The sequence below is a fragment of the Rhinoraja longicauda genome, chromosome 10, assembly GCF_053455715.1.
Source record: "Rhinoraja longicauda isolate Sanriku21f chromosome 10, sRhiLon1.1, whole genome shotgun sequence".
NCBI classification, from domain to species: Eukaryota; Metazoa; Chordata; class Chondrichthyes; order Rajiformes; family Arhynchobatidae; genus Rhinoraja; species Rhinoraja longicauda.
This window is the reverse complement of record NC_135962.1, coordinates 28,645,293-28,667,983: the sequence shown is the minus strand read 5'-3', so window position 1 is coordinate 28,667,983 and position 22,691 is coordinate 28,645,293. Positions and strand designations below refer to the sequence as shown.

General features: G+C 40.6%; 1 protein-coding gene across 6 annotated transcripts in view; it reads right to left on the bottom strand.

The window, feature by feature from the left end:
• npas3 (neuronal PAS domain protein 3) overlaps nucleotides 1-18,774 on the bottom strand; it is a 667,268-nt gene extending 648,494 nt beyond the window's left edge. For 2 of the 6 annotated variants that reach the window (XM_078406532.1, XM_078406528.1), the window contains exons 1-2: nucleotides 18,322-18,774; nucleotides 14,364-14,402 (exon numbers count right to left, since the gene is read on the bottom strand). In XM_078406532.1, coding sequence (XP_078262658.1) covers nucleotides 14,364-14,402; nucleotides 18,322-18,473 — 191 coding nt within the window. In that variant the 5' untranslated portion in view covers nucleotides 18,474-18,774. Of the gene's footprint in view, nucleotides 1-14,363; nucleotides 14,403-15,380; nucleotides 15,962-18,321 lie in introns of those variants that run through there. The other 4 variants (XM_078406530.1, XM_078406533.1, XM_078406529.1 and 1 more) reach the window with 4 other exon arrangements.
• Nucleotides 18,775-22,691: the final 3,917 nt, after the last annotated feature.

Here is a 22,691-nt window from a genome sequence, read left to right as displayed (position 1 = left end):
AGGCGAGAAATAGTATTGGGTAGACTGATGGGACTGAAGCCTGATAAATCCCCAGGGCCTGATGGTCTCGAGGTGGCTCTAGAAATCGTGGACGCATTGATGATCATTTTCCAATGTTTAATAGATTCAGGATCAGTTCCTGTGGATTGGAGAGTAGCTAATGTTATCCAGACCTCCCAACATTTGATTTTACAAATTCATAATTTTGATATCCAAAATTCGGAATTTTACATCTAAATTCATAATCTGGCGCGTAATGCAACTTTTCAGCAAAAAATAAGTATGCACGCCAAATGCGCATACACGTTGCGCTACATTCTTGTGTGAAAAACAACCATTATTTCCAACAGTCAGTAGTTCTGTCATACAATGTCTGCAGTACATTGTAGACTACATGTACAATGTCAGGCCTATCATGAGTATATACTGCTATTTATAGAAAGGTTATTGAACAGAGATACTTTTTGCAACACAAAGAAAAAAATATTTTGTGTATTTTTCCTTACACATCCCAATTCTCTTGGTATTGAATAAAAGAACAGTGGTCATAAAATGTATGACTAAGTTATGAAGAAAGAGTTGATATATGCGACTTGACTAAGCATACGGAAGTACTTGAAGTAAATTTGCACATTAATTGATAATCAGCTCAAAAAGGTGGTAATTGGCTTTTCTGCTGTGTTTTATATTTTAACCCGTCTTAATTAATTAATATAGTTATATAACCTTGCACTTAAATTTAATATTTACTCATTTCAGTTCCACCACTGATTTTCTGGCACTCTTGGTTCCAGAGCTTTGCTGGTTTATCCAGCTGGCCAAGGAAGTCGGCTATGGGGATAGATGTACCGGCTCCAGCTTGGATGGAGTTCCAGAGCCGTGGCCGCAGGTTGCAAATTGAACCCACCGATCAGCCATGGAAGTCCTGATGAGGTCAAGATTGGCTGCCTTGCCCAGCTTGGGTGCCACATTTTCGAGGAGACTTCCAGGGCGGGGAGATTTCTTGCAGAACCCCTAGCGATCTCTAGTGGCCGAGAGCCAGTGGATGTAGTGTATCTCGACTTTCAGAAAGCCTTTGATAAGGTCCCACATGGGAGGTTGGTGAGCAAAATTAGAGCACATGGTATTAGGGGTAGGGTATTGACATGGATAGAGAATTGGTTGGCAGACAGGAAGCAAAGAGTAAGACTAAACGGGTCCTTTTCAGAATGGCAGGCAGTGGCAAGTGGAGTGCCGCAAGGTTCGGTGCTGGGGCCGCAACTATTTACAATATATATTAATGATTTGGATGATGGAATTAGAAGTAACACTAGCAAATTTGCAGTGTAAGAAAATAACTGCAGATGCTGGTACAAATCGAAGGTATTTATTCACAAAATGCTGGAGTAACTCAGCAGGACACGCAGCATCTCAGGAGAGAAGGAATGGGTGACGTTTCGGGTCGAGACCCTTCTTCAGTCTGAGATGCTGCCTGTCCTGCTGAGTTACTCCAGCATTTTGTGAATAACTAGCAAGTTTGCAGATGACACAAAGCTGGGTGGCAGTGTGAACTGCGAAGAGGATGTCAGGAGGTTGCAGGTTGACTTGGACAGGTTGAGTGAGTGGGCAGAAACATGGAAGATGAAGTATAATGTAGATAAATGTGAGGTTATCCACTTTGGCGGCAAAAACAAGGAGGCAGAATCTTATCTCAATGGTGTCAGATTAGGTATAGGTAAAGGGGAAGTGCAACGATACCTGGGTGTCCTTGTACATCAGTCACCGAAAGTAAGCGTGCAGGCACAGCAGAAAGTAAAGAAAGCTAATGACATGTTGGCCTTCATAATGAAAGGATTTGAGTATAGGAACAAAGAGGTTCTTCTGCAGTTGAATAGGGCCCTGGTGAGACCACATCTGGAGTATTGTGTGCAGTTTTGGTCTCCTAATTTGAGCAAGGACGGCCTTGCTATTGAGGCAGTGCAGCGTAGGTTCACGAGGTTAATCCTTGGGATGGAGGGACTGTCATATGACGAAAGATTGGAAAGACTGGGCTTGTATTCACTGGAGTGTAGAAGGACGAGAGGAGATCTAATAGAGACGTATACAATTATAAAAGGACTGGACATACTAGATGCAGGAAAAATGTTCCCAATGTTGGGAGAGTCCAGAACCAGTGGCCACAGTTTAAGAATAAAGGGGAGGCCATTTAAAAATGAGGTGAGAAGAAACTTTTTCACCCAGAGTTGTGAATTTGTAGAATTCTCTGCCACACAGGGCAGTGGGGACTAATTCACTGGATGAATTTAAAAGAGATTTAGATAGAGCTCTAGGGGCTAGTGGAATCAAGGGATATGGGGAGAAGGCAGGCACAGGTTACTGACTGTGGATGATCAGCCATGATCACAATGAATGGCAGTGCTGGCTCGAAGGGCCAAATGGCCTCCTCCTGCACCTATTTTCTATGTTTCCATCTTAACAGGCAACTCAAATTGAGGACACCACTTAGTAAAATCACAGGCATAATCCCACATCATATATTAGATCATCAGTAAAAAGGATAAGCACTCTATAATCCCTTCAGATCATAAATATGCAATAGAAATATTATACGCAGTACCAATCCAATGCATATTTAAGAACATAAAGTGCAGACATCCATTCACTGAGGGAGGAAATTACATAAATTATCAAAATCCTTGAAATAAAATCGAAAATGTTGCTATGAATTGAAGCAAGTACATGTTAAGTCTGGATTCTGCACATCTGTGTCATATTTTCATATGCATACATTCTGTTATTAATTTTAAACAGAAGGTCAATAGAATGGTGTCACGTATTCCGACAGCCGTATGTGCACCTGTACCCAGTCACCTGCGCACATATCAAATTGACCTCCCTGGGAGGAAACCCAAGGAGAGACACGGCCCAATTGGTCATCTGAACCTGCATGGATCAAGTGGAAGAAATACTTGTGGATTTCATTAACCTCTCCATACTCCAATCTGAGGTTCACACCTCAATTTGGCACTATCATGCAGGTGCCAAAGAAAAGGAAGGTAACGTGACCTCATGACAACTGTCCCATAGCTCCGACGTCCGCCAACATGAAATATTTCAACGGTTCCATACATTGAATTCTCCAATTTTGGGTAATCCTTGCATCCTTTGTTCCCCCCTGCCATCTCTATCTCTCTCACTCCTTCTAATCCACCTCCAGACTTTGCACTTTTGTTCCCTTTCTCCTAACAATCCTCCAGCCACCCATCACACATTTGCATCTTCCTCCTTCTCAGTTCCATCCATCCACACACTTTACCAACTGAAACCCCTCCCCATGTAGTTCTGCCTGCCCTTAAATGGCTCTTATCATCACCTTCCTAACATCAGATTTCACCACTTGAAGTCTGTATGTCCCCACTTATCACCCTTCAGTCTCTGTGTTCACCTTCATGAACCCCTCCCACATTTTTCCATCTTTCCTTTATAATGTTCTCCTCGTGAATCCACATCATCTGCCCATCTTCCAATTCCACACCTCACCCTGATAGGCACTTTCTAGCTATCATCTTCACCCCTCCTTGGTCCATCTGTCATCTATTGGCCCTTTCCACATCCCTCTTAATCTTCGCTTTAAACTGTCCATCTCCACGCACAGTCTTGATGCAGGATTTCAATCCAACCAATGACAATTCCTTTCCTCCCTGCAAACACAGCTCAATCCACTCAGTTCCTCCAGCAGTTTATTTGCTCCAGATTCCAACATCTCCAGTCTATTGCTCTTGAGAAAATGGAGGCTCAGCCTATACAATCTTCCCAATACTATGATTATAATAAATAGCATCTTCAAAATCCCGACGAAAATAGGTTGTTTCTGCACATAAGGTGCTTTCCTTAATCCAGAAATCACATGCGCATTAAATACAAGAATGAAACATCATTTGAATTCAGAATTGATAGTTGTGAGAAGTAAAACTAAGTCCTAATGCTTATTGGTTTTGTCATCTTCTCTATACTTCTCATGATTCTCACTTCTCAAGCACGACATCCGGAGGCTGCAACGGATCATTCACACAGCTGAGAAGGTTGTTGGCTACAACCTTCCCCCCATTGACGAACTGTACACTGCAAGGGTCAGGAAGCGAGCGGGCAAGATCATCTCTGACCCCTCTCACCCTGGCCACAAACTCTTTGAAGCGCTTCCCTCTGGAAGGCGACTCTGGACTGTCAAAGCAGCCACAGCCAGACATAAAAACAGCTTTTTTTCCCACGAGTGATAGTTCTACTCAATAACCAAAGTCTGTAGTGTCTTTTTTGCTCTGGTTTATTTTCACCCACATGTTTAGACCATAATGGTGTATCCTTATTGTTTTGATGTGTTTATGCTTTATTCTTAATTGTTTACTGTATGTTTGTGTTGTCATTTGTGAGCGGAGCACCGAGGCACATTCCTTGTATACACATACTTGGCCAATAAACTTATTCATTCATTCATTCATGATTGCTTAATAAAATCATCAATCTAGCATTTTATTTGAAGAACGTGCAAAAGACAGGTCACAGGGTGAGAGGAGCAACATTTAAAGATGATGTGTGGGGCAACTGTTTTACATAGAAGGCGCTAAGTGGTCTGCCCAAGACCACAAGAAATTGCAGAGATTTGTAATCATAGTCCAGTCCATCATACAACCCAACCTCCACTACGACAAGTCTGTCTGAAGAAGGGTCTCGATCCAAAACGTCACCCATTTCTTCTCTCCAGAGATGCTGCCTGTCCCGCTGAGTTACTCCAGTATTTTGTGTTTATACTTAATACTGCCTCAACAAAGTAGCCAACATATTCAAAGCCAACTTACACCTCAGCCATGTCAGGAGTCAAGTGTTTTATTGTCATATGTCCCAAAACAGAACAATGAAATTCTTACTTGCAACAGCAGATATGTAAACATAGTACTCTGTAAACACCATAATGAACACCAAAAAATGTTTAGTATATTTCTGAAAAAAAAAAATAAAGAAACAAACAATAACAGTGCAAAGACAAAAATAATGCCCCCATCTCTTCTACTGAGACCTGCTAAGAGGCTGAAACTTGGTTGCCATCAACCAGGGACCCCTTCCGCTGGCTGGAGGGCGATGGCCTGGTTGTGAGAGCGGCCGACTCTTGTCTTACCCCACCAGATGTCGAGAAGCTTGACTGTGTGGAGTAGTTCTGGCTGAGCTAACCCCTGCTCAGCCGAAAGTGCTTGTTGGACCCAGCCCCCGGAATTCTTCTCAGCAGCCGGTCCCATATAACCTGAGGCTTCTCCTGTATGGACCCCTTCCCCACACCTCCTCACCCTTGTCCAACGCCCAGACACATCTGCCCCCAGTTTGTTTTAGCATCCGGTCACGAGAGGGACCCCCAGTGGAGGTCTCTCTATGCAAGGATTCTTTCCCTTTATGTGGGGGACATGGGGTGAAGGGTACTATACCGAGGAATCCCATGCAACCAATTCCTGAGCCTGTTCACAAACTCGCAGTCACCTGCCACTTCTACAGACTGGAAGAATCTGTGTTCCATGTAAACGTGGAGTGTGTGAGGTTGCAGCCCCTGTATGAATACTTGAATGGGCTGCTCCTTACTTTCTGACTGCACTTCAGTCCCACCATCTTCATCTTTGAACATCCATTGCATAGGGGGGTGGACAGAAAATGCCCTAGTTGGTTTGCTCCTGGGCCTGGCCAAGCTGGCCATTAGTGGGTCATGATGCCAGGCAGAAGAGAGCTTCGCCCAAGCCGACTGCCTGCCCCTTTTCCGGGGTTACGTCTGTGCCCTGGTGTCATTTGAGAAAGAACACTCGATGTCCACGGGCACCATGGGATATTTCTGGGACCGCTTGGCACCGTGCGAGGTTGAATGCATCCTGGACCAGTTACTTAATATTTAGTATTAAGAATATTTGGTAGCTTTGTATAATGGTGGTGGGTGTGCTGGTATTGCTTGTTTTGTAAATATTATTGTTGTAAATAATTGTCTAAATTTATTTTTGATTAAAAAAGTCTATGTAGTTTGGAGCTCATTTGGACGTTGTAGCATTTAATAGCGTGATGGTTGAAGAGAAGTTGCTCCTGAAACAGGACATTACACTGAAACATCCCAGGAGGTAAGTAACCGTGATGGACTGGGCAATGTTCACCGCTTTTGGCAATCTTCTTCGTTCCTGGTCGTTCGAGTTGCCGAACCAGGCCTTAATGCAACCAGTCAATATGCTCTTTACTGCACACATGCAGAAGCTCAAGAGTCTTCAGTGACATATCAAATATCCTCAATCTTCTAAGGAAGTGGAGGCGTTGATGGATTTTCTTTATGATTGCATCAATGTGCTGGGTCCAGGACAGATCATCAGAGATATGCACGCCCAAGAATTTGAAGTTTTTAAACTATCTCCACTACCGTCCCATTGATGAAGACAGGTTTGTTGATTCTCTCTTCCCCCCATTTCCCTACAATTGCTTGAAGGCACCTACCACCAGATTCAAGAAGATTTTCCAATCTACTTTCCAATCTACCTCAATGTGGCCCATGCACTTTTATTTATTCTGCAATTTCTCTATGGCTGTAATACTACATTCTGTACTGTTTATTATTTCTTTTGCATGACCTGTTGTACTCATTTATGACATGATTTGCCTACATAGCTTGCAAAACAAAGATTTTCAATGTATCTCGGTATCCACTGCAATAATAAACCAATAACAATATAGAAACATCTGCAAAAATTGGTTAAGTAATCCTATTTCACAATCTATTTCTTCATTCGTAATCAGAAAAGTGGTGATTAACTATGCACAGATGACATTCGCAAAATGAGTTGTTAAGAAATACAGCACCAAAACAGGCCCTTCGGCGCACAGAGTCCAAACCGACAACTGATCACTCGTGCACATTAGTTTCATGTTATCCCACTTTCTTTCTCATCCACTCTCTACAAACTAGGGGCAATTTGCAAAGGCTGATTAACCCTCAAACCAGCACGACTTTGGAATGTGGGAGGAAACCCGCAGGTAGAACATTACAAACTCCACACAGATAGCACCCGATGTCAGGATCGAACCTAGATCTCTGCCACTGGAAGGCAGCAACCAGCAGTTGCACCACTGTCTGTCTTTCCCTATTTTTTCCTATCACACAATTAATAACACTTCAATTCTCACAACCTCATTTTCAAAACCTTCTCAAAGTCCATATGCATAATCCAATTTCCTTTAAAGTGAAGGGCAAGGCAGGGGGAGTAAGAAAGCATGGATGACAGGAGAAATTGAATCTCTAGTCAGGAAAAAGGAAGGAGGCATAGACCAGGTATAGGTAGCTGGGACCAAGTGTATCCCTGAACACGTTTAAGGGACTGAAAAGCACACTCAAGAAGGAAATCAAGAGAGTAAAAAGGGGGCAAGAGATAGTTCTGGCAGATAAGAATAAAGGTAATCCAAAGGAATTGTACAAATAGATTAAGGGGAAAAGGGTAACTAGAGAGAGAATATGGTCCCTCAGAAACCAAAGCAGTCATCTATGTGAGGAGCCACAGAAGGTAAAGCAAGGGCTTCAATAAGTATCTTCGATTTTTACTGTGGAGAAAGAGAAGACAACTGGCAAACTTTTTGAGATCTCAATTGAGATGTCCTGAGGACAGTCTGTATTGCTGTCGAAAAGGTGTTGAGCGTCCTCTGGCATATATAGGTAGATAAATCTCTGAGGCCTGATAAGATATATCCGAAGGCATTGAAGGAAGCTGCAGAAGAAATTGCTGGAGGCCTGACAGAAATATATGAATTATCGTTAAACTAGGGTGAGGTGCTCGATGACTGGAGGGTGGCTAATGTTTAAGAAAGGTTGCAGTAAATCCCTGGGATCTGTAGACCTGTGAATATAATATCAGTGGTAGGTAAATTACTGGAGGGAATACCAAGGGATAAGATTCCCAAAAGCTCAGGATCTCAAATCCTGGCACCATCCTCACAAATCTTTTATGCACCCTTTCCACCTTAACAAAATCTTTCCTATAACAGGGTGACCAAAACTCAACACAATACTCTAAATGTGGCCTCACAAATGTCTTGTACAACTGTAACACGACCTCCCAACATCTATACTCAATAAAGACACAAAGTGCTGGAGTAAGTAAGCGGGTTAGTCAGCATATACGGAGAATGTCTTTCGTCTGAGGAGGGTTCCTAACCCAAAACATCACCAATTCTTTTTCCGAAAATGCTGCCTGACCCGCTGGGTTACTCCCGCACTTTAAACCAGCATCTGCAGTTGGTTGTCCCTACTTCTATGCTCAATACTTTGACCGATGAAGGGCAAACTACTAAAAGCCTTCTTGACCACCCTATCTACTTGTGACACCACTTTCAAGGAGCTATGTACTTGCACTCCCAGATCCCTCTGTTCTACAACACTCATCAGAACCCTGCCATTTACTGTGTAGGTTCTCCCCTGATTTGACATTACAAAATGCAACACCTCATAATTCTCTGTATTAAACTCCATTAAGCATTCCTCAGCCCACCTGCCCAATCGATCAAGATCCTGCTGCAAATGTTGACAACCATCTTCTTTATCTACAGTGCCCTACATAATGTTTTGGAGAAAGACCCATCATTTATTTAGTTGCCTCATTTTGAGATTTGTGATAGAAAAAAATCACATGTGGTTAAAGTGCACCTTGTCAGATTTTATTAAAGGCCATTTTTATACATTTTGGTTTCAGTTGTGTTTATACATAGTCCCCACATTTCAGGGCACCATAAGGTTTTGGACACATGGCTTCACAGGCGTTTGTATTTGCTCAGGTGTGTTTAAATACCTCCTTAATGCAGGTACAAGAAAGCTCTCAGCACCTCATCTTTCCTCCAGTCTTTCCATCATCTTTGGAAACTTTTATTGCTGTTTATCAACATGAGGACCAAAGTTGTGCCAATGAAAGTCAAAGAAGCCATTATGATGCTGAGAAACACGAATAAAACTGTTAGAGAGGCATCAGCCAAACCTTAGGCTTACCAAAATCAACTGAATGGAACATCATTAAGAAAAAAGAAAGCACTGGTGAGCTTACTAATCGCAAAGGGACTGGCAGGCCAAGGAAGACCTCCACATCTGATGACAGAAGAATTCTCTCTATAAAGAAAAATTCCCAAACATCTGTCCGAGAGATCAGAAACACTCTTCAGGAGTCAGGTGTGGAATTGTAAATGACCACTGTCCACAGAAGACTTCATGAACAGAAATACAGAGGCTACACTGCAAGATGCAAAGCACTGGTTAGCCGCAAAAATAGGATGGCCGGGTTACAGTTTGCCAAGAAGTACTTAAAGAGCAACCACAGTTCTGGAAAAAGGTCTTGTGGACAGATGAGACGAAGATTAATTATATCAGAGTGATGGCAAGAGCAAAGTATGGAGGAGAGAAGGAACTGCCCAAGATCCAAAGCACACCACCTCATCTGTGAAACACGGTGGTGGGGGTGTTATGGCCTAGGCATGTATGGCTGCTGAAGGTACTGGCTCACTTATCTTCATTGATGATACAACTGCTGATGGTAGTAGTATAATGAATTCTGATGTGTATAGACACATCCTATCTGCTCAAGTTCAAACAAATGCCTCAAAACTCATTGGCCAACAGTTCATTCGACAGCAAGACAAAGATCCCAAACATACTGCCATACTGCTAAAGCAACAGAGTTTGTCAAAGCTAAAAAATGGTCAGTTCTTGAGTGGCCAATTCAATCACCCAATCTGAACCCAATTGAGCATGCCTTTTATATGCTGAAGAGAAAACTGAAGGGGACTAGCCCCCCCCAAACAAGCGTAAGCTAAAGATGGCTGCAATACAGGCCTGGCAGAGCATCACCAGAGAAGACACCCAGCAACTGGTGATGTCCATGAATGACAGACTTCAAGCAGCCGTTGCATACAAAGGATATGCAACAAAATACTAAACATTACTATATTCATTTACACGACATTGCTGTATCACTATGTATAATTTCTACATGGTGAGACTAAAATGTATAAAAATAGCCTTTATTAAAATCTGACAACGTGCACTTTAACCACATGTGATTTTTTCTATTACAAATCTCAAATTTGGAGTACTTAGACAAATAAATAAACGATGGGTATTTGTCCCAAACATTATGGAGGGCACTGTGTAAATCTGCAGGCTTCTATACATGATGCATACACAATGATTCTGTTTATTTTAAACAACTATTGTTTATTTTAATCCTCAATTTGCAATTCAAAATATTTACAACAAAAATTGCTGAACTACAAGCTCGATAGGGCATTTGAGACGCTGACGAAAAAGAAACAAGATTAAGAAAGTGGAGTGGCAAAACATTAAACAAGAATGGATGTAGAGAAATCAAGTATCGAAAGCGAAATGATGACAGAGAACATTGATTTAATTGAAAAAGCTAAAATTAAGACAGAAAGGAAAAGAAAAATTGAAAATATTTAATGTGTTAAAAATCTAGAACAATAATCTAGGAGAGTGAGTGTAGTTGAAATGGATCCTTTTCTACACTGTGTGCCTGTTATGAAGTACAGGTCCACCACATTTTCCAGCACCCTTGGTTCTAGAGTCTTGCCAGGTTATCTGTTTTGCCAGACCAACTTAGGTCACGGCCTCAGGGTGGCCGAGATAATGGCCCGGAAAGTCGGCCGCGGTAGCCAACAATGGGAATGGATTTACCAGCTCCAGCCAGGACAGATCCTGAGCCTCCACCACAGGCAGCAAATTTGACCTGCCGATCGGCCGCAGAGGTCCCAATGAAGTTGAAATCGGCTGCCATACCACATAGGGCCACATTTTCGGTGTGAATTTCAGGAGAGATTTCAAGTGTGCTCTTGTAATTTTATCCAGATTAAAGGAGGTGCCAGACCACCAGTTGCCGGAAAATCGGTGGTCGACCTGTATATTATTCCCATCAATGTTATCTTTGCAGTGTTGATGTCAATTTTATGTAATGAATTTAATTAGTAACCAACTTGCAATACGGCACTTTCTTGAAATTTAAGGCAAAGTTAACTGCAAGCTGATACTTTCAAAAGACCAACATTGGCATGGTGCAAACAGTCCAGGTTTTGATGATTTACACAGTCATTCAGTCATACAGCATGGAAACAGGTCCTTCGGCCCAACTTGACCACACAGACCAATATGCCCCATCTGCATGCGATTGGCCCATTTCCTTCTAAACCTATCCTATCCATGTACCTGTCCAAATGTCTTTTAAAACATCACGGAGAATGTATTATACGTTACAAATTGCTGGACAGTTTAGCAATCAGTGTGTGTGGTTTTATTGTCATTTTTCTGACAGTTTATTCAAACTTAATGAATACTTCTAAAAGCATGAGCAAAGTTCAGATAATTAATCTGAACTTTATTAAATTTGTCGCGTATCTACAATCAACCTCTTAAATAAATAAATAAATAATAGACAAGTTCTTCTATAAAACTTTCATTACTAAATTTGACTGTACAATTAATTACTTAGTTATATGCTATTCTTGTTGATTAGTATAGTACAACAGATTCATTTACACAAAAAGGCATATGCTAACAACTTAATTCCCAAATGGTAATGGCCAAAAATTTCAGATGCCAATAATATATATTTTGAAGCTTATGAAAGAAATGTTGAAAACATTCCTATAAACATGGAAAGTTATCTGATCCAGATTCCATCAGAACTACATGAGGATTGGAACACGGCAAGGAGGAAGGACTGCAGCACCAGGTTAATCTCATAAAACATAAGGAAAAAAATATGAAATTTTCTGGAACTTAATAACAAAACAGAATAAGGATATCAGTGAACTTTACAATCCCAATGAAAAACACATGTTTTTTTTTTGAACAGGTTGCATATTGCTCAATCATTTCCCATATGCATTATTTCACATTGCTTTTAAAGTGGTAGATCACTCAAAAATCACTTTTAAAATGTCCAACCGGGTTGTATACCGCCCCGACTTGTATTTGCATTCTTTAAGGGAACAAATAAAATAAGTATTTATTGTTTATTTTAATTTTACTTTGTTGAAACTGCTGAGTTGAAAAATCTGAATGATGCTTTATTATTAATTGCAAAAGCTTGCATTATTCTGAAATAGGTTCCATAATACTAATTTTTATTCATTTCACCCACCCCTTCACACTAAATTATAATTATTTCCGGCAATTCACAACCCCTTCCAGTGCTGCTCTTAATCCACCTGTCAAGTACACAAGAAATACTCAAAGTATTAAGAACACAAAAATTACGAAACATTTTCCCTTTAATGTCTACATATTCTGCTTAGTGCATCCTTGTGATAGCTGTACCTAATAAAGAAGCTGCTGCTGGCATCTAATAATTTGGTACATGTTTATCTTAAATTAAAGAAATATATTTTGTTTGTCAGTTTAAATGTCAAAAATATCAAAGGTATCACCAACAAGTCAAGTCAAGTCAAGTCAAATTTATTTGTCACATACACATACACGATGTGCAGTGAAATGAAAGTGGCAATGCCTGCGGGTTGTGCACAAAAAGAATTACAGTTACAGCATATAAATAAAGTTAATAAGTTACTATTAGTGTCGACAAAAATTTAGTCTCTGGGGTTATAAAAGTTGTTTCTCCAACATAGATGTTTCTCCAACAGTATTAACGATCACTGGAAACACATTCAAATTTTAATTTAGATTCAAGTTTCAGTACCAGGCAGGAAACACTTCCTTTCAATTATTTATTTAAATAGACCATTAAAAGTGTCAGAAAAGTAATAAAAGATTTAAAATAACATATTGCAAGTTTTCTTTCAAAGAAGCTGATATTTATCTGTGCTTGCACACTATTCGAAAGCTCTTTTGTTAGATCCTATTATATACTTCTACCAAACAAAAGATGACTTTTAATGTTCCATATTTTCATCTTCAACTTCATCAATCTATCAAACACAGCAATATTGTTGTGTAAAAAATATATATTTCCATGTTTCCCGTTTTTGTGATCCAAAGTACATACAAGTCCTTAAAAAGATCCTAGGCATTGAATTCTTCTTAGATTCTGTTCTATTGCAAAATTTATCATGGAAATACGAAACAGTTGACAACAAATAATAATTAAACTGTAGGCAGCACAGTGTTCAAAAAAACAATAAAATATCCATCATATATTGTACTTGCTACTTTATGATTAAAAATACATAATAATGTAGCATGGACCAACACATAATAAATTGAGCCATAACCTCAGATAAGATCACAAAAAAACACATGCACCAATTACCTCTGAATTATGCTGAATTCAAAAATTAAAATTGGAGGCAAAAACGTCAAAATATTTCAGATACATTAATTCAATTCAAAGACTAAAGTTAAAGGAACAAAGAACATGAACGCATTTTATCATTTTTTCTCCAGTGTGTAGCAGGCCACAATTGAAATACCAAACTACATGGCCAGCAACACTTCTGTGATCCAGACCAGCCCATTTCATTTTCAATAATTACATCTTCCCAGCTTGTGAGCAGAATCATTCAAGCCAGCTTTTAAAATGACAGCATCAGTGCAAAGAAGAATATAATAAGAAACATCAAATTAAATATATCCTCCGACAACTTCTTTCAAAATTTTAAACTAAGTATTATTTAGTTCCACTCTCAAGTCGTGCAGAATAACAAATCACACTCTTTGATTTACCCTCTCAGAATTCCAAATGGATACAGGTGATAAAAAAAAAGCACTTATGCCAAAGCTATGAAGTTTCTGCTCTAAATTAATTCCATCTTGAAGATTCCAATTCCTGATAAATGCATAAAACGGCATGAAAATATACTTCTGTACTCTAGTCGAGAAGATTACTGAGGTTGTCTTGCCACAAAGGCACTTACAAAAATACCACTTCACCAGGGGGGAAAAAGGCACATTTAGAATAGGCAACTTCAAGCTTTACTGTCAACGTGAAGCTATATTGGTCACAATATTGCACTGAATAACACACAATTAACTGAAGTTTACTAACAAAGGTGCACAAAATAATTTTATCATAATGTATCAATCACAACATTTTACCATTTTTATTGGCATAGATTAAAAAGCTTTCTCAAGGTCTATCCATCTTTTCTCATTCTCTTGTGATCATTCTGAATTTGAATCATAAATAAAGTACAAGCCAATTCCATATAGTGATATTTGACTTTGCTATTAATGGTGTCATTGCGCTTTTGAGCTCAAGTTATCTAAAATGACAGTATTTTCAGACCACTCTAGGGACTGAATTTGTTAGTGTATTTCGATGTTGCGCTTCTGTCTTAAACAAATCCTCCAATAACCAGACATTTCATACCTTGGCATGACTGAAGCTTGGTAGCAGAATGAAGGTCCTCTGAATAAAGCAGAAAAAATTAACAGAAAAACTTTGAGTTCTTCAGAAGGTCTATTGCTAGTACATTTTATGACATTATTTATATGACTTAATAATCCACGTACACTAACCTTCTCTTGAAACCAATTATTCTCCAGTTTTAGAGTTTACCTCTTTTTCCAGACTGAGGTAAAATAGTTAATATTATCCATCTTTAATTAAAATTGTCATTTCAATATGTGAAGAGCTGCTTTTAATTTTAGATTTAAATGTGAACATATGTACTTTAACTGCATAGTTTGTAGAAAGTTTTCCTTGACCTCCTATACCAGAATTTAAAAAATGGAAAGATAATTAGCAAACGTTTAATATTATTTAAATACGTAGTTGTTAATATCTATACATTAATGAATTATGTTAATATCTATACATTTATCAATTATGTTTTTCTTTTAAATGTGTCTGTTTGGCTCACATTTTGTTTGTCCGTTAATTTTGCAGTACTCAACTATTTTCTGTTTGTTTATATAAATGTATATTAACCTTCACCTGTAAAAGTCCTATTTCAAAAGCAAGCTCTTGTTAAAAAAAAAAACCTTTCCAGTTTGGCCTACTGAGCACCGAGCTGGAGAGCAATGGTGGCCTCTTCATAGTGCCATAGGCCCTGCCTCTGCAATGTAACGTGGAGAGCTGAAGAAATCAAAGAGTGCGCTTGTTTTCTGATATAAATTGAAGCGGAACAGGTAAAACTGTGAATAAGACTGGAGCTCTTTGCAAGGATGTGTCCTGTCGGTGACGGAAGAAAGGGGGGTGGTCACAAGCGGCTTTCAAGGCCGGCCACTTACCCCGGCTTTTGGATAAAAGCGCGGGGGAGGAGGAGGAGGTGCGGACAGGTCGTGGTGGCAGTCGGTGGCTGGTAGGTTAAAACCAAACTCCTACCAAAGTAATATGGCACCCAAAAAATAACCAGAATCACACCACAAAAACAACTGTCGTTACCGTTCACGTCTTGAAGGGTCGTGCTGGAAGCCTTGCTTGGTGGGCGCCATTTTTTTCGTCAACCGCTACTTTGCTTTTTTTGTTGTTTGATTTTTGTTTTGCTTTTCCTAGCTGCGGCCCGGTGATTTAGTGGGAAAGACACGAATGCTATTTGAGGAAACCCATTGCAGAGTTACGGTTAAGTCCAGTCCAACTGTCTGGCTCCGGCACTACCAGCCATCAGCGAGAAGCGCTGTGCACGAGTCGGGGCCAACCAGCATGCCAAGAAAAGTAAAGAGCCTTGGCTGCACCTCAAATAATCCGAAAAAGATTGCATGGCATTAAAGCTGCAAGTGCGAACTCACACGCAGCGATGGGCATCGTCACATCGCAGCACTTTCCCGTTGAGCCTCGGTTCCCATTGCGGGAGAAAGTCTTACTGGGTCTCTCCGTGCTTTTTTCTCTCTCCGTCTTTCGTTCGCTCTTTTTCCCAGGGACACATACTGTAACTGGCGCAACTACGCCACTCAGTTGCTGTTTCGTTTACTTTATGGGGTGTAGCTGTGATCTGTACCATATCACCGTATATTAAAGGGATCTTATCAACCAGATTTAAAAGCTTCGTTTTATTGTATAATATTAAAGCCATAAGTGACATTCAAAATATCCATCGTTTTGTTTAGAAAAATCGGTTATAAATTTCATAATAAAAGCCCTACTCAATCTGGAAATGTCGCCTAAGCTTGGCGTGCGTCCCAGCAATTATTGCTCGGCTCCAAAGGAATTTTTGTACCTGGCACGTAATAATTATTACCGAGGCCTGATATTCCTCTTCTGTGTTATTTACACAAACAAATAAAAACAATTGGAAGTAGCAATTGTTATTGCAAAATATTGATCCAAAGATGGTCTACGAAATGTTGGGGAACCTGCTTTGACATCACTTTGACACTACAGTATAAATCTGTTTGGAGAGTTGTATCATGCCTTTCATGGAAATGTATTTAAGTGTTAATATAAAACATTTCAATTAGTTGCGCAGACAGGAATATTCGCATTTTTTAGTTCGGATGTATGAATGCAGATTGGGATTTGTAGATGAATGCCAATATATCAAACCTAACGGCTATTAAATTAAACTGCGATTATCATAAGGCCAACAATGTTTAACAGACGACAGAAAGCGTTCATCCATAGCAGAAAGATTTCGGTAACTTTATTAATTTAGTATTAGTAGTGTTTGAAGAGTTTGAAAAATAAAGTATTCTAGTATTGTTTTCTCATCAGCAAAGCTACAAATAAGCAGGTGTGTGATAATGTTGGTGATGATTTAAAAGATTAATCCAAGTTCTCTTAAATGCGTTTTAATAAATATTGGCGAACCTGTTTATTCGCAATATTTAATGTTTAAAACTTTACATTGTAGGCAGTCATTGGGTAATTATGAGAGCGAAAGTACCAAGTTCATTTTGGGGTCCTCGGTGGGAAATCGTCGATGGCTTTTCAACGAGTACAAATTTTAAGGATGATAGACGCGAAAAGCTGGAGTAACTCAGCTGGAGTAACTCCTCTCCAGAGATGCTGCCTGTCCCGCTGAGTTACTCCATCTTTTTGTATCGATCTTCGGTTTAAACCAGCATCTGCAGTTAGTTCCCTCCTACAAATTTTAAGGATGGTTAGCCAACATTAGAAAGTTAGGTCTTTTCCAATTTAATGACAATAACACTTACTGAACTTTTTTAAAAATCTATCGTAATCTAAGGGACGTTTCATAAATAACTAATTACTCCTAAAACTCCTAGACAAAATTGTATATTTTAACTGTCAGTTATAGATTGCTTTAGAACAAAATTACTGGGTAGTGCGAACATATTCAAATGTTCTTCAAACCTTTCAGCTAATATTAAACCCTTAAACGTATTCCAGCAAAGTCTGCTGTTATGCGAATTTTTATAAGCAAAACTTTTTTTTAAAAACACGACTTTAAACCACGCTCACGGGAAGCTCTTCTGTGCATTGATAGTCACATCATCTGAACGTCTGTTTGTCCACTGGCTAACGTGGTTCCAATATAGCCGCTAGTGGATTGTTTTGACATTTTTTAATTCCCAAGCAATTTGATAAAGCATCGATAGTATTGCACAGTACAGTAAAACTGCAGTGCCTCGTGAAATAACGTGAATATTGACATCGGTCCCCAAAATGTTCAATCAATTCTGTGGCCTTCTTCGAACACTGATCAACTCTACAACCAAATAAAAATCACAGGAAAGACATCTAGTGTAAAACTTGCGGGTTTGTACTGAATATGCAAATAATTTACGGTGATCCCTTGGTAACAACAGAAATGTATGGACGTGTTGAGTATTTACTGCATTTTCAGTTTCAATTTTTTTAGCCTTTGTTGAGAATATTTAACATCAGTTACTCTGAAATGTCTGTGTTTGGTAATAGTGATGTCTAAATTAGTTTGATCCGTATTTGTGGTTTTGCCAAATGGACATTGAATTATTTAAATTATGTTTCTATTATAGGAACTGGACCATGACATCCGGAGTGTTTTGTGGTATATCCCCGGCGTGTTTGTTTTTCTTGCCTTCAGTTAATGAAATGGGACACAATTATAAATACTTTCAATTCTCCCTCTTCCTGTAAAATCCACCCGTTAGCATAAGTGTCCGCACGTTCTCGGGCTGCCGGTGTCAGCCGCCAGATGCATAACCCGTTTCCACCACATGTTGGAAGTAGTATGCCAAAATTAACTTTTATGCAGTTTATTATGGGAAGCATATGACAATTTAATCAGTCGGTCGTGCACTCCCCCCCCCCCCCCCTCAAAAAGAGGAATGGCAAACATTCTTGCAAACATTATATTTTAAAACATCGAAAGACTGAGTGGGACGTGTCTATTATCAAGCAGCCGGAGACTTGACTACGCTGAGGATGTGAGAAAGGCACTCACCGTTGCTGGTAAGACGTGAGCCCCACGTCCTGGGGTGTCCCATTAGCGGCGGCGGCAGCTCTTCCCAGTCCAGGTGCTGCAGTCACCGAACCTCTTCCTCCACCAGTTGCAGCCGTTACTTGTACACTGAAATCCGGGAAAATTCTGATCATCCCCGTACTTGAATCGTCGACGACCAGCTCCACGGTTGCGGCTGACTAAACTGCGGATTTTCTTTGAGCAGCAAACTGAACTTCAATCCCATTAGTGATAACTTCCACGCCGTTCGGGTGTGCTGTCTTTTTTAAAATCTTTTGTTTTATTTATTTTCTATTTAAGTTCTGCGGATGGCCAGAGTCGACATGCCAATTCCACACACGGGGGTGGGGAGGTGGGAGGAAATAAAGCAGGGTGGGACAGTGGGATGCTTGGGGGGTTTTACAGCTATCAAACTTGCTGCAATTTGCCGGGAGAAAGTGAAGACCAACTTGCCCCTCAACTGGAGACAAGCCGCTCCCCGCTGGTTCGCTGGCGGCCGACAGCAATTCTGGCGCGCGGCGCTTCCCCGCCAATCGCATTGCTCGCTGCGCCTCGCGCCCTCCCCCTCCTGGGCGAGGCGGGCTGGGGCGCGAGGGGACGCGCGTGCGCGCAGTTTGCGACCGTTAGCTGTGGGATTGTCGAGGAGGAGGAAACAGATCTGGAGCTGGACGAGCCCGGACGGGGCCAGCGCGAGCTGCGCTAGACGGCGGGCGTCCACTGGTGCAAAGCCATTGAAGGAAGGCAGGAGGCTCCTCACAAGTGGAGCCCCCAACACCCTGATGCGTAGATAGATAAGCGATAACACCCTCATTTTTTTTGTTCTGTCAAACTATTTAAACGCGTTTTTGTGCGCGGTCACGATGGTCGCAAGACGGCACCTTCTTGTCTGAAGAAGGGTCTCGACCCGAAACGTCACCCATTCCTTCTCTCCTGAGATGCTGCCTGTCCCGCTGAGTTACGCCAGATTTTTGTGTCTGTCTTTGGTTTAATCCAACATCTGCAGTTTCTTCCTACACAAGACGGGACAGTTGTCTGATGCGACCTTTGCTCGTACATTAAGCTGTTCGCGGGAGTGTGTGTGGTTGCCTGTGTGGTCGCCAGTGTGGTCAAAAGTAACGCAGACGCTTGGTGTCTGCACAGGCACCACCTGTGCGAGCAGACGCGGACAGTTGCAAACACCGATTTTTTAAAAAACAATAAATACTTGTTGGTGGTCCCGAAAATGCCACAAAAAGGCTTAACGGGTTCTGACTTTAGTTTTTTTGCCCCAGGGTTAACATTGTCGCTGTAGATACGCAACAATGTTACGTGTTCATAATAAAACTATTTGTAGGTCTGTGAAATAACATGCACTGATTTCCCATGAAGTGTATAAACGCCAGATAAATATTTAAGGAATGTGAATTAACTTTGCGTAACTGGTTTATAGATTAGGGAATCAATTTATTCCAAGCAGAGCTACCAGAAAGAATGTCAGTGCCAAGCGTCTGCATGGTCCGGTAATCGTTTCGTTACTTTTTACCCCACCAGCCCCTGGCCGGACCACTACTCGTAACCTCCTAAACCCACTTGCCCCATCTGGGTCCTCGTCACGCCAACCACCTCCATCCAATCTGACCGCTAAGTATTGTATAACATTAAGAGAGGCATAGAGACAGTGGCCAGTCTTTTTCTCCAATAGTATAGATGTTAAATACCAAAGGACATAGGTTCGCAGTGGAGGGAGGGGGGTAGGTAGTTAAAAAAGATCAATGAGATACATTTTATTTAGTCACGGTTCGGTCCCTGGAACGCGTTGCCAGAGGATCTGCTGAAACAGGTAATAGATTACAACGTTTAAATGCCATTTCGACAAGAAGACGCGGGTGGACAGGGAGACATATGGACGTTGTGCAGGCAAATAAGATTAATTTCGGGTGGCATCGTGGTCAGTGCAAACATTGTGGGCCGAATTACCTGTTCCTGTACTGTACGAAAAGTTCGAAATATTCGAAGTTTCTGGGCCGTCACTGCTTTCCCTTTTTATTCACAAATTACTCCGATCGAACCAGGCACTCTTTACTTTCGAATGGCAGTTGGGTATCTGACTGCCGTTTTTCACAGTAAACCTTACATTAAATCTTTATTACAAACCAAGAACACGTTGGCTATCGTTTCTTGCAAGCTTCGCATTCGTTCTACTTTCGTTGAATTGTCTTAGGTTATAATCTGCAATCTCAACAGCACACCAGGCAGTGACTGACATACTTGTTCTGGCGGTGGCTCCTCTCTTTTTCCTTTTTGGCTACTTCGAGGGTTCGCGCATCAAAACTTTAATTCAAGGGCGGCATGCTCCTCGAGGTAGGATAATTTCACTTACAGTAAAGTGTTGGATTCTCAGAAACTTTAAAACTGCCAGATTCTGAACGTGATCTCGATGAAGCACGACTTTCAGTCCTTAACTGAGCAGATGCTTAAGTTAATACATAAGGTTATATTCAATTGGGGAAAAATGTGCTCCGATGTGAATGTTTCAACACATTTTCTTTATTTGTAACGCGATAACGATTCGCAACGTAGTCTATGCATGTTTTTAGTACTATACATGACTTAACTCTTTAGGGTTTAAAACTGTTGGAAAAAGGCAAATTTGCCATCCGCAAAAAATAAACGTTTTTCATGAGATCGGAAATCCGCAGCACCAGTAACAAAAACATTTTGATTATTGTATCATGTTGGTTATAAAATGTACAAAATGAAATTGTACTTGGGGACGGATAGTTGTGGATCTATTGTCATCTGTTTAACCCATTCGAAAGTTGTGTGTCGGTGAAAACATTAGCGCACTGGCAGACCGAAGGCAGAAGACCATTCAATAGGTTGACAACCCCAGGCGAATAGGAAATAACGGTGTGTTTGCAACATTAAAATTAATGACATTTTGGTTTGTGCTCCCGCAGGAATTGAAAGTAACGAAACATCCTGAATGATCAGTTACGGACGATGCACACGGAAGCATGTGCCCTATAAACTTTTATTCTATTAATTTCTGTATTTTAATTTATTATGAATTATCGGCGTTATGACTCGATCCCCCAAAGCTTTGTATATGCCTGTTCTCGCAATAAAAGTTGTGCTGACTCCATGCACAGCGCTGCAGGCTGCAAGAGTACAAGAGCTTCGTCAATTCAGAATCAAAAATCTTCTGTCCATTAACATTAGTAATTTGTAGCAGCGGTTTTGTAGCATTACGTATTTTCTGGAGATCTAGGGAAGATAAATGCTCGCGGCTTCCCGCTAAAACAGATCATCCACGGCGATCACTGTTGTAGTGGAAAAAAGACACAAAGTGCTGAAACGGGTCGGCTAGCATCCCTGGAGAACACGTATGGGCGATGTTTCGGATCGGGAAGAAGGGTCGCGATTTAGTTTACTTTCATGTAATTATTGGGCGATTCGTCCCATTAACACCGTCCTTAATCACTTACTGTTACGTTACAACTTGCTGATTATTATGGATCATCTCTTGTATGGCACAATATGACCATGCATATGTGCAAACGATCCAACGTTTGTCTCATCTGAGCCAATTAGCACATCCTGAAATCAATGAAAGGCCACATCGGGAAAAAGCCATGATAAAATCTTCGTATTTGGCCTCAGGAAGAAGATAATCAAGTCACTATGCTGGGAAAGACTAATTTACATATATCAATTGCACTTGTGTGCACAAACTGGCGGAGAGAACCCCCCCCCCCCCCCCCCCCCATTGAAATTAAGAAATTAGTCATGAATTGAAATAAGTAGACGTCCCCTATTGTATGAGTCCAGGAGTTGGGATTCTGTGCCTATGGCATTAATAGATGGATTTATTAACGTATAATGGATTGTAGTACCGATTGGGATCAAAGAAAGACAAATTGTCGATTACTGATATAGTCACCTAACAAACAAAATTATTTTTTGGTGATTTGGCAATATTTTGTTAATATCATTACGGATAACATTTCAATATAAACATGGTGCTAATATTAACAATGCCGATGATATGTTTCAAATGTATATGTCAAGGATAGTTTTCTTATTAACTTAATTCATCCTCTTCACGACCATCACAGTAATTTTCCCAAGGGAAGAACTCCGAGCCATGTACAAGTATTTAAATATTACCACCAAATACACGTGGCTTACTCGGAACATTATCTCAGGAGTCTGAAGGTCTCGACCCGAAACGTCACCCATTCCTTCTCTCCAGAGATGCTGCCTGACCCGCTGATTTACTCCAGCATTTTGTGCCTACCTTCGATATAAACCAGCATCTGAAGTTCTTTCCTGCACATCATCTGAGGAGCTGCGTCAATTGAATTTCACTC